At 42.8% G+C, this 15868-nt stretch overlaps 1 protein-coding gene across 3 annotated transcripts in view; it reads left to right on the forward strand.

The window, feature by feature from the left end:
• FRMD3 (FERM domain containing 3) overlaps nucleotides 1-15868 on the forward strand; it is a 282336-nt gene that overhangs the window by 190608 nt on the left and 75860 nt on the right. For all 3 annotated transcript variants that reach the window (XR_004177813.1, XM_003911851.4, XM_009189016.3), the window contains exons 4-5: nucleotides 4681-4759; nucleotides 11073-11170. Coding sequence is in view for 2 of the 3 variants with exons in the window: in XM_003911851.4 (XP_003911900.2) it covers nucleotides 4681-4759; nucleotides 11073-11170 (177 nt within the window). In the remaining variant the exon portion in view is untranslated. The remainder of the gene's footprint in view (nucleotides 1-4680; nucleotides 4760-11072; nucleotides 11171-15868) is intronic.

The following is a 15868-nucleotide window of genomic DNA, read 5'->3' on the forward strand; positions in this document are numbered from 1 at the left end:
AAGTGAGAACATGTGGCATTTGTTTTTCCATTCCTGTGTTGATTTTCCTAGGATAATGGCTTCCAGCTACATTCATGTTGCTGCAAAGGATGTGATTTTGTTCTTTTTTATGGCTGCATAGTATTCCATGGTGTATACGTACCACATTTTCTTTATTCAATCCACCATTGATGGGCACTTAGGTTGATTCCATAAGACAGAATTTTTGGCCAGGCATGGTGGCTCACGCCTGTAATCCCAGCACTTTGGGAGGCCAAGGCAGGTGTATCACCTGAGGTCAGGAGTTCGAGACCAGCCTGGCCAACACAGTGAAACCCTGTGTCTACTAAAATTACAAAACAATAGCTGGGCATTGTGGTGGGTGCCTGTATTCTCAGCTATTCGGGAGGCTGAGGCAGGAGAATTGCTTGAACCCAGGAGTCAGAGGTTGTAGTGAGCTGAGATCGAGCCATTGCACTCTCAGACTGGGCAACAAGAGCCAAATTCTGTCTCAAGAAAAAAAAAAGAAAGAATTTTTGTCTGTTGACAGCTGCTAACATTTGTGCAATGAATGTTTCTACAACATCTAAAACTGTGTCTGTTACCTATAACAATAGATAATTGTTGATTGAATTAATCAATTCTCCCTCTAGAAGTAGCTATTGTAACCAACTCCAGAGTTCCTGAATTTTATTCCAGATGTTGAGTGAGAAGAACAGAAGCTGAGAAAAGAGGCTTTCAAAATGTAAATCGTAGGAATTGCTGTAGTGATCCAGATGACAAACTTTTCTAGATCTGTATTTTGATTCTGTCAGAGGGACCAAGGGATGAATGTGATGGCAGGGCCTCAGTGTTCCTCCAGACATCTGCCTCAGAGCCTGGGGTTTATCATTCACCAATTCATTTATCCACACACTCAGAGAATCAACCTTTTATCAATAATCAGCTCTGGGGATAAAAAGCTGAACAAGACATATTATTCTATACCCTCATGCATCTTGTCATTCATAACTAGATCAGCATTTTGGGGGAAACTATTTATCTTTTTAGCCTGTTCCAGCGCTGTGAAGGAACATTCTTTAGCAGTACTACTTTATAAAATAATAATATAATTTTTGCATCTATTGGTAGAATCTTAAGTAAGTTTCTTAAGGAAAAAGTGCTGCCCCGCCGCCACCAACCCCAACACAGTGGCCTCATCAGGCCTGGGTGCAGAGATTGACCTAATCAGTTCAGGTCCCTGGGGCTACTCCTGGATCACTGTGACAGAACTGAGGGGTCCTTCCAACTTATAGGGAAACTCTTCTTTTATTGGTGACATGGGGTCAATGATGTTGGCTAGATATGAGAGAAAAACACAATAGGGCATATATAATGGTAGAAAAAAATAGAAAATGTTAAACTTGAAAAGTGCCTCCTCTTGTTTTTTCCTGCCGCCAGCTCTCATCTCTTCTGTGACAAGGGGTTCAATAATGAGCATATCTCGAGCACCTTGTATTGATTTCTCCTGTGATCATATCCCAGTAAATGGAGGGAGATGTCAGGAATGTAGTGGCTTGTTTGTGTGACTTAGCAACAGCAAATATGAAAAGAATTAAGACTGTGGGCCTATTGTAAACTCAGGGTGAATCAACACTAAGAGGAGAGCATTAAAAAGAGACAACAATTATGTCCAGAATGAGGCTGGCAAGCCTAGGGTCCCCAGCTTGAGGAAGCATAGAGCAGACAAGAATCTACTCAGGGTGGAGGGGCCGGCTGGGGAAGGCCACTCAGAACTGCTTCAGATGAAGAGGACCAGGATGTTTATTTTAGAGAAGACTCAGAAGGACCACAAGTGCCATCTTCAGATGATGGAAGGATTCTTCGTGTATGTGGGAGAAGCACTAGACCTTCCTGGAGCCTCAGAGCTTGGAGTGAGGAGAACTGGTTGGGAAGGCACTCAGACATAGTCAAGGAGAGCACCGGGGAGCAGTTCTGGGCTTCACTACCTGATCCTTTGGAACAAGTGTGAGTCACTATTTGTATCTGAGGATCTCCGATGCTTATTGAAGCCAACTTAGGACACTAAGAAATTAATGCTACCCAGGTAGAAGAGAAAGGACAGCTCTCGTTTGGGGCCATTTTCTGTGGTCTTCCTTTTTATAAATTGCTGCTAGTCAGGTGACTTTATTTTTCTGCTCTCTTTAAAACATTTTCCCATACCTATTGATCCAACAATTCAACTTTTGAGAGTCTATATTATAGAAATAAAAATACAAGCACATAGTGGTCTATGCACAAGGATGGATATGGTTTGATGTAGAATAGTTTAAATTGCAAAAGTGTAAAAACAACCCAAATGACAATTAAAAGGGAATAATTGAGTACATTCTGGTGTGTATTCATAATATGAACTATTCTGTAGTTACTATAGATGTTAAGTTAGATCTCTACTTACTATCCTGGAGGGATGGGCAGGATACAGCGTTAAGTGAGAAAAGTGAGAGAAACATGTACAGTATGATCTTATTTTGTTAGAATAAATTAAAAATCTCTCCACATATATAATATAATCAGTTGGCATATATTTGTGTGAGGATGGCAAAAGGAGGGGAAGAATATAGATGAAAGTTGTTAACATGGGTTGGAGAGTTTGGGGTGGGATGAAGTTGGGTAGGAACCTGAGACAGATGGGGCAGGATTAGAAACAAAGTGAAGAATGAAGTAGGATGGCTTGTCTGTCGGTCTATCTATCTATCTATCTATCTATCTATCTATCTATCTATCGATCTATCTATCTATCTATCATCTATCTACCTATCTCTATCTCTATTAAATATAGTACTTTAAACAAACTTAAAACAAAGCTGGGAAATGTTTAAAGATAAATTATTTTGTATTACAACTGAATTTCTAGATATCGTTAAAGATGAATGATGTATTTTTCTAAGCTTTTTCTTTGCTATGTAGAAGGTATCTGTTTTCTCCTAGTGCTTCAGGAAAAAAAGGTTCTTTGCTTAAATCTAGGGAACATAGGATCAGGTTAGGAGCACTCATCTCAGTTAAGAATTGTGCTAGTTGTTGATAGGGAAGTAGGGCGTTGAATGAAAACAGTTCTAACGTGTGTGTGTGTGATCAGTTTTTCTCTGCTGAGATCATCAGCAAGATGATGCTCTGCTTTTTGTAATTTAGATGCTATCAAATCATTTTTAATAATTGTTTTTCATATTAAATTATTCTTATTACACATTCATATTCAAGAACCCCGTGGTTCTTTCTGTGTAAAGGATTTGTCTACATCTGGAGTAGTCCAGACAGTATAGAGTTGGATGGCAGTTTAACCCTTGTGTATCTTGAAAGAGGAATTTGGGTAAAACAGGATATTGTTTCATATTCACATTTGGTTGTAGACTGAGAGCTGATCCCAGGTAGCTTTACTGATACAGAAGCAAATAAGTGGTATGTCCGACCCCTGGAAATAGTAATGCTAACTATCTTATTTCCTTGATTTTAAGATGTTCATTTTATATGTTAACTGAAATCTGAATGCATCTCACTACATTCATATGCATTTATCAGAGTAATATTGCAAATCAGTAGTGATCTTATAATTGAAGGTCTTGGAAGTCCTGTAGAATCCCCATTAGCTGGATGAGTTCTGGATATTTGATGCAAATCAGAACACTCCAGAATCATGAACCTCAACCAGAATTGCAGCCTGCATAGGATTTTCCCTTCAGGGAAACCAGAAAGTTATAAAAGTGTTTTCTTTTTCTTTTTTTCCTTTTCTTTTCTTTCTTTTTTTTTTTTTTCATTTCTTTTCTTTCTTTTTTCTTTTGTTTTCTTTTTTGAGATGGAGTTTCACTCTTGCTGCCCAGGCTGGAGTGCAATGGTGCAATCTCGGCTCACTGCAACCTCTACCTCCTGGGTTCAAGCGATTCTCCTGCCTCAGCCTCCTGAGTAACTGGGATTATAGGCATGTGCCACCACGCCTGACTGATTTTTTTTGGTATTTTTAGTAGAGACGGAGTTTCTCCATGTTGATCAGGCTGGTCTTGAACTCCTGACCTCAGGTGATCTGCCCATCTCGGCCTCCCAAAGTGCTGGGATTACAGGTGTGAGCCGCCATGCCCGACCAACAGTGTTTATTTTCATACAGGTGACTGCCTTTACAGATAGATAGATAATACTAAAAATCTGCAAAGTAGGATCCGTGCATGGCTGACTCCATCTTTTAAATCTTAATTTTAATTCAGAGGCACTATCATTTTGGGAAAGCTAGTCAAATGCAGTGACATTTTTTTTTTTTCCACCTCACAGGCTAAAAAAATATTTTGTGAGCCCAGCAACTTGAATGGTGCTTATGGGCAATTTATTTGTCACAAGGGTGGGAAGAATCAGAAGAGAAGTGTTCTCTGGAGCTGTGTGCTGGAGGGAACGAAGGAATGAAGGCGAGCTGTGATGTGGAAAAATGAGCTCACTGACTAGGTTGCTGGTGTTCTACATTTGCTCTGGGAGTCCTGTCAAGCATTTTCTTTGAGTTTTGTTGTTGCTGTCGCTTTGTTTTCTTGGGCATCATATCTGCTTCTTCCAGAACAATCACCCCCTCCCGGCCCCACTCCCCAGGCTAGCCTGTCAGGCTGCACGGCTGCCTTTCCCGTGTGTGTTTGAGGCCATGGTCTTTTGCTGCTTTTCTCATGCCTTTTCTTTATGATGTTTCAGCTCATCCACCATACACCATGTGCTTTAGAGTGAAATTCTACCCACATGAACCCTTGAAGATTAAAGAAGAGCTCACAAGGTATTTTTTGTTTGTTTGTATGTTTCACGTGCGCCTTTAACCAGCCAGGACCTCTCTGGTCTTGCAGGCTCCACGGCCTCCCGTCTACAGCTGATGGCTTCAGTGTTGCAGGCTCAGAACTCAGCGTTTTTGCTTGGAATGCTTCTCTTACACTGAATTGTTTTGGGATTTTTTAAAAAACAATTGTCATTGAGAGTGTAATTAACTGCAGAAAAAAAGCACTGGCTGTGACGGGGGAGGTGTTCTCTGAAAACATCTGACAGTGGGGTGCTAAAAATAAATAGGAGGCATCTGTCTTTGAGACATGGGCAAATTCATACCCGGTGCAGTCCCTAGTCTATCTTTTGGATCTCAGCTTTTCTGGGAGGGAAAGGATCGCCTGGCAGAATGCACTGTCTGTCATCCTGCCTTCTGCTTGCTGAATGACCGACTGGGCGGCAGGCGTCCCTCCATTCAGACTCTTCTCAGCCCAACTCTCCTGCTTCTGCTGGGGCTACAGCTTCAGTGTACCTTGAGGAAGGGGGATTGGCTTCCTTGAATAACCTGGGCACAGGTTGTGAGCAGGACTTCAGGAGGATGGGAGAGAAAGAGTTGCTGTGCCCTTAGTTCTAGATGAGGCTCTGGCTTGGTGACCACAAAAATCACTTGCTATAATCATCTCTCAAAACAAGCTGCTTAGGTACAGATAGATGCAATAGAAAAGCAAGTGTAATCGGCTCTGATCATTGGCGGGGGGAGGTTTTGGGTTCTTGGATATTTTGCTTCCTTGTTATTATCCAGGGTCTCTGGTAAGCTTGACCATTAGTGGCATGGAGGTGACTTTGGGAGGGAGCAGATGGTTCTGCTCTCTATTATTAATTTGCTCACAGTCATTTAGTAAGGTTTGTGCTGGGGGTGGGAGATGGGGAGAGAGGGGGTGTGTGCGTGGAAACGACAGTAATAGATAATGGACGTTATAAGCAGTGGTTGGGATTTTGCAGTCTGGCCTGGTTTTTTCTTTTTATTGAGGTAAAATTCACATGATGTAAATTGATCTCAGCATTTTGAAGTGTATAATGCAGTGGCATTCAGTACATTCACAGTGTTGGACAACCCTTCCCACCATCTAGTTCTAGAAGTTCTCATCACCCTCAGAAGAAACCATGTACCCCATAGAAGTCACTCCCTATTCTCCACCCCAGCCCCCGTCCAAGCCCCTGGCAACCACTTTTAGTCTCTATGGATTTGCCCATTCTGGACACTTCATGTAAATGGAATGGTACAGTATATAGCTTTAGTCTGATTTTGGATTGAAAATTTTAATTATTTATTTGATAAATTTGTTCTTACTTGCTGTTACTACCCAGGGGGCAGGGACTGAATTAGCTGCCAAACACAGAGAGAGAGAAAGGAGAGAGAGAGAGCTCTTTGTCCTGCCCTCAGGGTGCTAACAGTGTAATTAGGAGGATCAAATCAAATCCTAATGCCTCACTTTTGTCATTTGTTCTCTTTGTAATTTTGTCTGGAGGATAAAAATTGAGTATGTGTCACAACATAAATTAAGGATGGACATTTTGTTGTTGAGAAAAGTCCCATTTGAAAGTAAAAGAGCACAGCGTTTCAGTTAATAACCCTGGTTTCGCCCCTCTCAATCGTATTTGCTAACATTTTCCTACCTTTGACTAAATAGCTCAGGTATGAATAGTAGAATATCGTGACCCTTTTGGTTTCCAAAGGTAACTAAGATGTTCCACTGCCCTTACACAAGTAGAAATGGACTTTTCTTAGTCAACACAGTCCTTAGGATTCTAAATGAATTGAGAAACTGTGGACTGCCCCAGGTACTTATGGTTTGAATTCCTATCTTGAAGGCATTTAGTTTTTCTTGTATGATAAATTGTTATTTTATTATAAGATTAATCTAAAGTTTGAGAAGAATTTAATATGTGAGAAGTTAAGATCATGTTCATGACCATGCTTAAAAGTAAAGAAATGTTAAGAAAAAGACAAATTTAAAAATGCAAAATAATAAAAATAACCACAAAAGATGATATTTGAAATCATTTTTTACCCTTTATCTCCCCATTTAAGCCATCATCTTACAATCCTTTAGATTTCTGGGGCTTTTGTAAATGCTCTATACATTGAATGTTACCAAAAGGATGTTGATTTTAATTTTTTTTAGAAGAACCATCTTCTAATCCATGTAGAGATGCTGTTTTATTAATGGCAGCACAGTAATTTATGACTCAGACCCTCATGTGTTTTTGTTGCTTAATCTTTTTGTGCAGGAATGACACTAAAGGGAGATGCATTATTTTTTGGTAGCTATTATATAAAAAAAATGAGCATCCTTAATGCGAAACCATTTACAAGGCTCAGTGGATTATGTTGAATCCACAGTAATTCTCGATTATCTCCTGAGATCACTGATACGGGCGCAGCCCCAAACTCTGATGTGAAAGCTGCTTTTCTTTTCTCAGGAAGCTCTTGCCAAATTGATTTCTCAGTTATGGGATTAGAACCCAAGCCTCTCATTTATCAATAAATAGTTATTTGAAACTATTTTTCACTGCCAAACTCATCAAAAAGTAGAAAGAAATGCTTTTATGTTTGATGCACACATTCAATACACAGAAAAGAAACTTCATGGTATTTGGCCTGGTAGTTTACAGTCCTTAAAAAGGGCTAAGATTTAATCATTTAAAGCATTTGTGTGACTTTGCTATTCTCAATAGTCTAGGGCCGGTCCTCAAAGTGAGGTCCCTGAGCCAGCAGCATCAGCATTACCTGGGAGCTTGTTATAAATGCAGGTTCTTGGTGTCTCTCCAAGACCTACTGAATCAGAAAGCCCCGGCAGTTGGGTTCAGCAACCTATTTTCATAAGCCCTCCAGGTAATTCTGAAGCATGCCAAATTTTGAGAACCACCACTCTAAGACAATTTGGATTTTCAAAATAGTTTATTTTGGTAGCTATTGAAGTGTACAGTTTAGTATGTGCACAGATTTGTACCACTAACACCATGATCTGATTCCAAAACATTTTCATCACCCCAGTAAGAAACTTTGTACCCAAGCAGTCATCCAGTATTCTCTCTTCTCCCAAGCTCCTGGCAACCAGTCATCTGTTTTCTGTCTCTATATATTTGTCCATTCTGGTTGTTTCATATAAATCAAAGCATGCAATGTGTAGCCTTTTGGGTCTGGCGTCTTTTCACTTAGCATAATGCTTTCAAAGTTTATCCCTGTTGTAGCATCTTCAGCATTTCTTTTTTTTTTATGGTTGGATGATATTCCGGTGTATGGATATACCACATTTCTTTTATTTATTCATCAGCTGGGGGACATTTGGCTTGTTTTCCCTTTTTTTTTTTTTTTTTTTTGAGATGGAATCTTTCTGTGTCGCCCAGGCTGGAGTGCAGTGGCGTGATCTTGGCTCACTGCAGCCTCGGCTTCCTGGGTTCAAGCAATTCTCCTGCCTCAGCCTCCCAAGTAGCTGGGACTACAGGCACGAGCCACCACATCCGGCTAATTTTTGTATTTTTAGTAGAGACCAGGCTTTGTCATCTTAGCCAGGCTGGTCTCAAATTCCTGACCTCAGGCTATCCACCCACCTCAGCCTCCCAAAGTGCTGAGAGTACAGGCATGAGCCACTGAGCCCTGCCCTGTTTTCACTTTCCAGCTATAATGAATAATGTTATTATGAACACTCATGTACAAGTTTTGGTGAGGGCCTAGATTCTGATTTCACTGGGTCTGGGGTAGGATCCAGAGGCCCACTGGTTTAGAACCTTATTACTCAAAGTGTGGCTGATGGAGCTGCACCACAGCATCCCCTGGAACTTATTTATTTATGTATTTATTTTTATTTATTTTTTGAGATGGAGTCTTGCTCTGTCACCCAGGCTGGAGTGCAGCGGCGCGATCTCAGCTCACTGTAACTTCTGCCTTCTGGGTTCAAGCGATTCTCCTGCCTCAGCCTCCCGAGTAGCTGGGATTACAGGCGCCCACTACCATGCCCAGCTAATTTTTGTGTTTTTAGTAGAGACGGGTTTTCACCGTGTTAGCCAGGATGGACTCCATCTCTGGACCTCGTGATCCACCCAACTCGGCCTCCCAAAGTGCTGGGATTACAGGTGGGAACCACCGCACCTGGCCCCCCTGGAGCTTATTAGAAATATAGAATCTCAAGCCCATCCCAGACCTTTTGAATCAGAATCAATTTTAACAAACTCTTCAAGTAATTCATGTGTACATTAAAGTGTGAGAGGCACTAGATTAAGCAGCTAGTCTGAGTCCTTACCCAATGAGTGTAATATGGTTCCTTTGACAGAATACGTACCAAGCTCCAAATTAAAAACTTATTAGGGACTGCCTTTATCCTCTGCACAAAATTTAACTGGGGACAGAGATTGTCATTTGAGCCTCCACCATGCCCCCAGTGCCCACACAGCACAGTGCATGGCATAAAGCAGATGTTAGACAAAGATATGGTGAAGGAAAACATCAGTGAGCCACTGATTCCTTCAATGGCTCCAGTGTGCTTTCAGTGAAGCAATGGCCCAGAAACAGTGAGCTCCAGTGCTCTAGGGTTGACAGTGTCCCTGTGACCTTAGCACACTAATCACCCTTTCTGATTCTCTACTTCTTTGCCTTTAAAATGGGGATTACGCATGTCGCTCCTCCTATGGCTGAGTAAAGATTAAATTACTTGGGCACTAGAGATGTTTATTAGTTGAGGTTCTCCAGAGAAATAGAACCAATAGGCTACACACACACACAAACAAACACACACACACACACATATGCACACATGCACACACACCCTTTCATACATAATGAGAATTATTATAAGGAATTGGCCCATGTGACTGTGGAGGCCAAGGTATCCCATGACCTGCTCTCTGTACCTTGGAGACCCAGGAAAGCCAGTGGTGTAGTTCAAAGGCCTGAGAGCCAGAGAGTCAATGTTGTAGATTCCAATCCAAGTCGAAGGTCTGAGAACCAGGAGCACTGAGGATAGAAGATTGATGTCCCAGCTCAAGCATCAGGCAGAGTGAATTCAGCTTCCTCTGCCTTTGTGTGCTATTCAGTCCCTCAGTGGATTGCATGAGGTCCACTCACACTGGGGAGGGTCATCTGCTTTACTCAGTCCACCAAGTCAAATGCTAATCACTTCCAGAAACACCCTTGCCCAGAAAAACTGTTGAACCAGATATCTGGGTATCCCATGGCTCAATCCAGTTGACACAAAATTAACCTCACAAGGTGATACCTGGGACTGATTGAGAGATGCACCCTGCAAACCCCCAAGAAGACGAGAAAGAGAAAAAACATTGGTTTCTGAGAGTTAAACTCTAAAGTAAGCACGGAAAGAATCTGCACACATCTGTAAAGTTACTCTGCTCAGAAACAACAGATCCCGGGCCTGAGCATGGAATGAAAGAACCTTGAGAAGATGAGGAAATTGGAAGAGAGCTTGATCAGTGTGGAGTAACAGAAAGGACGGGGACAAAATGAGCCTGAGCCAGGGGTTGCAACCTGGCACCCTGCTCTGCTGCCTGCCTCCCACCCTGCTATTTTTCTGGAAAAACTGGACACATTTAGTCTGCTTTTCTAGTGGCAGCACTAGGCTGGAGCTGTGTGGTGGCTGCCCCCTTTCTAGGGAGCCGCTGTGTCCCATCCTGCTTCCAGCACTTCTTGCACCAGCACAGGTGACTTGCTCTTGTCATAGGCCACCATGTGCCTGGTCTCAGTAGGCATCTGAGTGTGCCGTCCCTGGAGGGCGGAGACTACACAGATGGCAGCTCTAGTTGTGAATCAGTTAGTTGCCTTTCTGGCCTCATAATAACTGCGACTGTCTGAGGTTGATTAATGTGTCTCTCTCCCCCTAAGAAATGGTGAGGCTGGCCTTATGTACTGATTGAGTCTGTTTCCCGGCTCTCCATTTGAAACAGAGCTAGGGCAGCATGTGCCTGAGATGCAGGTAGTGATGACAATGGTCATGGCTATCCCCGTGTGGGAGTTTCTGCCAGGAGCTCTGGCCACTGGGTCCTGTGGCTTTCCTCATTTCTTCTCATGCCTCTTTGAAAAGGCAGAGCCTGCTCAGCTTTGGAAGCTGATAAGATCTGCTCAGCAGACACTTCTGCTTTTCTGAATTCAGAGAGCCCCTCTCAGCTTTCCTCTGCTTGTTCTACAAAGGGTTGGGCTTGTCTAAGCCAGTCCCTAGAGCTGGGAAAAGGTCTGATCACCACTGGAGCTAAGCATGAACAATCCTACTTCTTCCAGACTTCAGCCAAAAGTTAGGGTGACCGTTTCTCCTTTTGTATTGCAGGTACCTTTTGTACCTTCAGATTAAAAGGGATATTTTTCATGGCCGCCTGCTGTGCTCCTTTTCCGATGCTGCCTACCTGGGTGCCTGTATTGTTCAAGGTAAGTCTGGCCACAGATCACCCATACTACCATTGCACTGTGGAGCTCTGGCTGTTTCAAGCCTCCGTTTTCTCCCACCCGTGGCCATCCTGCCTGTCTGTGGCTGGAGACCATGTAGGACTGGGTACATAGCAACGGAACCCCTACTCACCTTCCGTTCCGAGCCAGTGGAGTCCGGGTGGAAGGCTGGGCTGAGATGTTCACAGGAGCCTCTGCAAAAACAGAGTCCCTCAAGATCCCATGAGTCAGAGTCAGAAGCTCTCTTTCAAAGGGGCTGGAATGTGGAATGGGTGGGTTTATAAGAAACTCTGAAGGGATGTGGGTATTATATGTTCTCAGTTCCAAATGCTAGATGAGAGGCCTAATGGACACATTGAGGGGGGAATCTGCATCCAGGAATATGGGTGTTAAACAAAGGGGTCATCCTTGGAAGCATTTTCATGTACATCTGTCTGTCTATCTATCTATCTATCTATCTATCCATCCATCCATCCTATTTATTCGTGTGTGTATGTGTATATGTACATACACATCTATTATGTCTAATTCCTCAGCTCTTCTAGCGATGGGCATGGTGAGGAGAGCACAAGTCCCATAAACTGTCATACCACCATTTGAATCTTTCTTCCCATTTCCTGGATGGTTCACCATGGATAAGTTACCTAGTTACCTAAGCTTTTCGGGGTTCAGTTTCTTCATCTATTAAATGGGATAGTCATCCTCCTTTCCTGGCCATGTGATTTCAGAGACCACTCTGCACCAGGCCAGGGATAGCACAGGCCCATTAGAAGTGACTACTGTTAGTTTTCCAGTTGAACAAACCCCGGGGGAAATAGCTAATGTGTTGACATGGGTTAGGTTCTGAATGTTTCCACCTAGTAAGGAAAGCGGTTTGAGGGAAGGAGGCCTCCAGGGCCTGAGGCACCACATGGCCACGGATGGGCCCAACACCCAAGTGAAAATGGCTCAGGTGTTCTGTTCCCCTGGATCAGCTGAGAGGCAACTGGAGGGACTCAGATGATCCAGCTGTTTATAGCATGAACATTAACGACATGTTTATGAGAGAGAAGGTGGGGCGGGCGGAAAGAGAGAGAGAGAGAGAGAGAGAGGACTATGTCAATCTTCCAATAGATCTGGAATAACACAGGAGCTTCTGATGGTCATTAGCGGTCATCAGTGACGATCATCTGCCTATCACAACACTTAGCTTGTCACTGATGGAGAAACCCGTCATTCTCCTGGGGTTTCCCCTGTGGCCCACCGCCCTCCCTGTGGGATGCTCTGTGCTGTGAAATAGTTCCTTTGATCCTCTTCTCAGTTGTGTTTGGTCTCTGAGAATTCCAAAGCGGGTGTGTGTGTTGTGTTTCGCCCCCTTCCCTGGGAACAGCCTCATTCTGGATAGCAGATTTTGGCAGAGGTGTTAAAACCCTTGGGTATTTTCCCGTTTCAAGCACTACAGTTGATACTGTGACGGGAAACAGCCCTTTCATCTGCACTGAGGTAGAGAATGTGTTTCTGAAAGCTACTTCTCATACCTTGGAGTGAGAGGACTGTAAATCCCATGGTTCCCTTCCTCCATGATGAAGGCTGCACATCTCGAGTTAGGGTGTACTGTCTTAGGTAAGAGACAAAGGAATCGATACTAATCCAAGCAACAGACCAGCATATGAGGATTTCAGAATGCATTTAGGCCTTAGTGAATTACCATCAATTCTCCTAGGACACGCTCAATATGGATCTATAATGGAAGGCTCGCCATCCTGTTTTCTGTCTGAAATAAAGCCAGGGAGCCTCCATCCAGACGATCAGGGCCCTATTTTATCCCTCATTGTTATTATTACTGACCACACACACACAGACACTGTGGAGAAAGTAGAGTGGGAAATGGACTGGCAGACCTCAAAAAGACCTTTGGGCTCTCAAATGCAGTGCTGTCTGTGGTCATCTATAGCAAATTCAGTAAAAGTGGTTCATAAAGGTCTGATTCTCGGGTGAGTACTTCGGCAGCTCTGCATTCACAAATACAGATATAGGTTGGCGTTTCAGAACTGCTTATTCTTACAGAGTAACAGGGAAGATGGAGTAAGTGATTATCAATAGGAGGCACTGTCGCCCCTCATCGTCTTGTTTGCTAACCCTCTTTCAAGGAGTATGTTTTAAGTTCAGTATATTCTGAGTTTATAAAAAACAGTCAATCAAGTTGGATGTGGTGGTGCACACCTGTAATTCCAGCTACTTGGGAGGCTAAGGCAGGAGGATTTCTTGAGGTCTGGAGTTTGAGACTAGCCTGGGCAACATAGCAAGACCTTGTCTCTACAAGGAATACAAAACCAATCCATCACCTGGAGTTTTGCTGCCTGTCCATACTGAATCCAACAAGCACATTCAAGACATGCAATGCGTTTTCTTTCATAATACAAATTGCAAAACAAACACAGAATCCTTGGGATCTATTTATATTCTTTCTTGGTAAAAATATCTTTCCTGTTCCTTTTACAAAACAGCACCACAGCAGAATTCAACTTATCTCCTCTGCCTGGTGTGTTCAACCCCCGTAGAAATCTTGGCTCCTGCTGGACATTCAGAACTCAGTCCAGAAGTCACTTCCTCTGATAAGTCTATCTGGACAACTCGACCTAAAGCAGCTCCCTCCTGCACGTCATTCTTTCTCAGAGCCCTGTTGTGTTTTCTTGCAAACACTTAGATCTTGAGTTGTTTTTGGACTTATTGTGCATTTCCTCCTATATAGAATCTAATTCCATGGGAGCAGGATCTGGGTGCTTTTCACAGCAGTCTTCCTGTGTCTGACACACAGCAGGTTCTCCACTAAATATGTTAAATGAATCGGGGCACTTGCCTGAAATGAATCGGGGCACTTGCCTGAACTCCAGGTGATTGGTGATTGACTGGTTTTGTATTTTGTGTAGAGAGGATCTCACTATGTTACCCAGGGTGGTCTCAAACTCTAACCTCAAGCAATCCTCCTACCTCAGCCTCTCAAGTAGCTGAGATTACAGGTGTGCACCACCACACATGGCTTGATTGACTGCTTTTAATAAACTCAGAATATACCGAAGCTTCAAACATGCCCTGATTAACCATAGTTAATTGAATCAGGCAGAATCATTTAACGTTTAGTTAAATTTAACATTTTGTTAAATGACTGTGCCTGATTCATTTAACATTTAGCTAAATGATTGTGCCTGATTCATTTAACTATGAGAAAGATTAGTTGGCCGCCTGCTGGGATGGTATCACTATCTCATTCATTCATTTGTTCATGTGTTCTCCAAATACTTCCTGAGCTGTTGCTAGGGGGCCACATGGCAATACAAAATTCCTGTGGGAAGATGGACAAGGAAACAGGGCATTGTGACCCTGCATTGATGGCTAGATGGAGGAACACACAGGCCCGATCCCTGCTATGAGTGTCCCAGGAGGGCTCCTGACTTAGCAAGGGTGGGTCAGGGAAAGCTCCTGAAGGAGTTGGCCCTGGAGCTAAAGGTCCTGCATCTCAAATTCTTTTGGAATAGTCCTTTCCAAACCAGGGGAAAGCCTGTTGCTTTTTAGACTTTCTGTTTCTGATCTTACTCACCCATTCACCTCAAACTCATTGGATTTTGCTCTTAGAATTGAACGCTTTTAGAAAAGTGCTAGACCTGGTTTCAAACCACAGGGCCTGCAGTTGTATGTCATGTGTTACAACTTCAACTTCCAAGTCATGAGCTGGAGGGAGAACCACGGTTGATTACCCAACTCCTCTTGGTATGAATAGCTAGAAGTCTTTATTCATTAAAAAAAAACCTGCCTTCTGCTTAAGGCGAGGTCAGAGTTAAAGACAAGCTTTAAGGGATCAGAGAGCATGGCCTGTGGTGGGGACAGTGTTAGTCTTGTCAGCAATCCAGTGCAATCTTCATGGCATTTCTTCTCTAACGTTTTTAATGTTTGCAGTGTTTAGCACTGCAAGTCTATAATATCTCACAAGATTTCCTGGAAAGAAAAGTGCACCCTCACAAATGACGCTCTCCCTCACCAACCACTCTGCAAGCTGACGTTTGCATTGAAGATGACCCAGTTTCATATTGGTTGTCCATTATCCCATCACCTGTGGAAAATGGAAGCACTGGGATTGTCCATCTCCTAAATATTAATGCCTGTAGCTAGTTCACAGGGGCACAAGCGTGTATGTGTGTGCAGGTGGACATGTTACATGTATTTCTTTTGGAACATAGGTTGAGTTAATCATCAGTTTATGGCCCACCTCTCATCATTGGTCCCTTTAGGCCCATGGATTGATTGACTTCCCTTTTCCACTCCTAAGGGCAACACTGGAGATATATATATATATATCTTTGTCTTTGTATCCATCCCTATAAAATGATTAATATTGTTTTTTGTGTCTATACTTCTAAATTTCATAAATTAAATGATGGTATAGAACTCATTGTATTCCCTCCTTTTTACGCTCAGAACACTGCTTTTGGGATCTGTCCATATTGCTGGACATACACGTATTTTGTTGATTTTAACTGTGACAAAATATTCCAAAGGGTGCATCTTCCATGTTTTACTTATCCATCTGTCCCGCTAACAATAAACACCCAAGTTGCCTCCAACTTTGACTATTATGATTAATGCTGTCATAAAAAAAGTTGAACATATCCTTTTTTGCACCTAGAGTTTTTCTAGGAAAAATGC

Source organism: Papio anubis, chromosome 13 (genome assembly GCF_008728515.1).
Source record: "Papio anubis isolate 15944 chromosome 13, Panubis1.0, whole genome shotgun sequence".
NCBI lineage: Eukaryota > Metazoa > Chordata > Mammalia > Primates > Cercopithecidae > Papio > Papio anubis.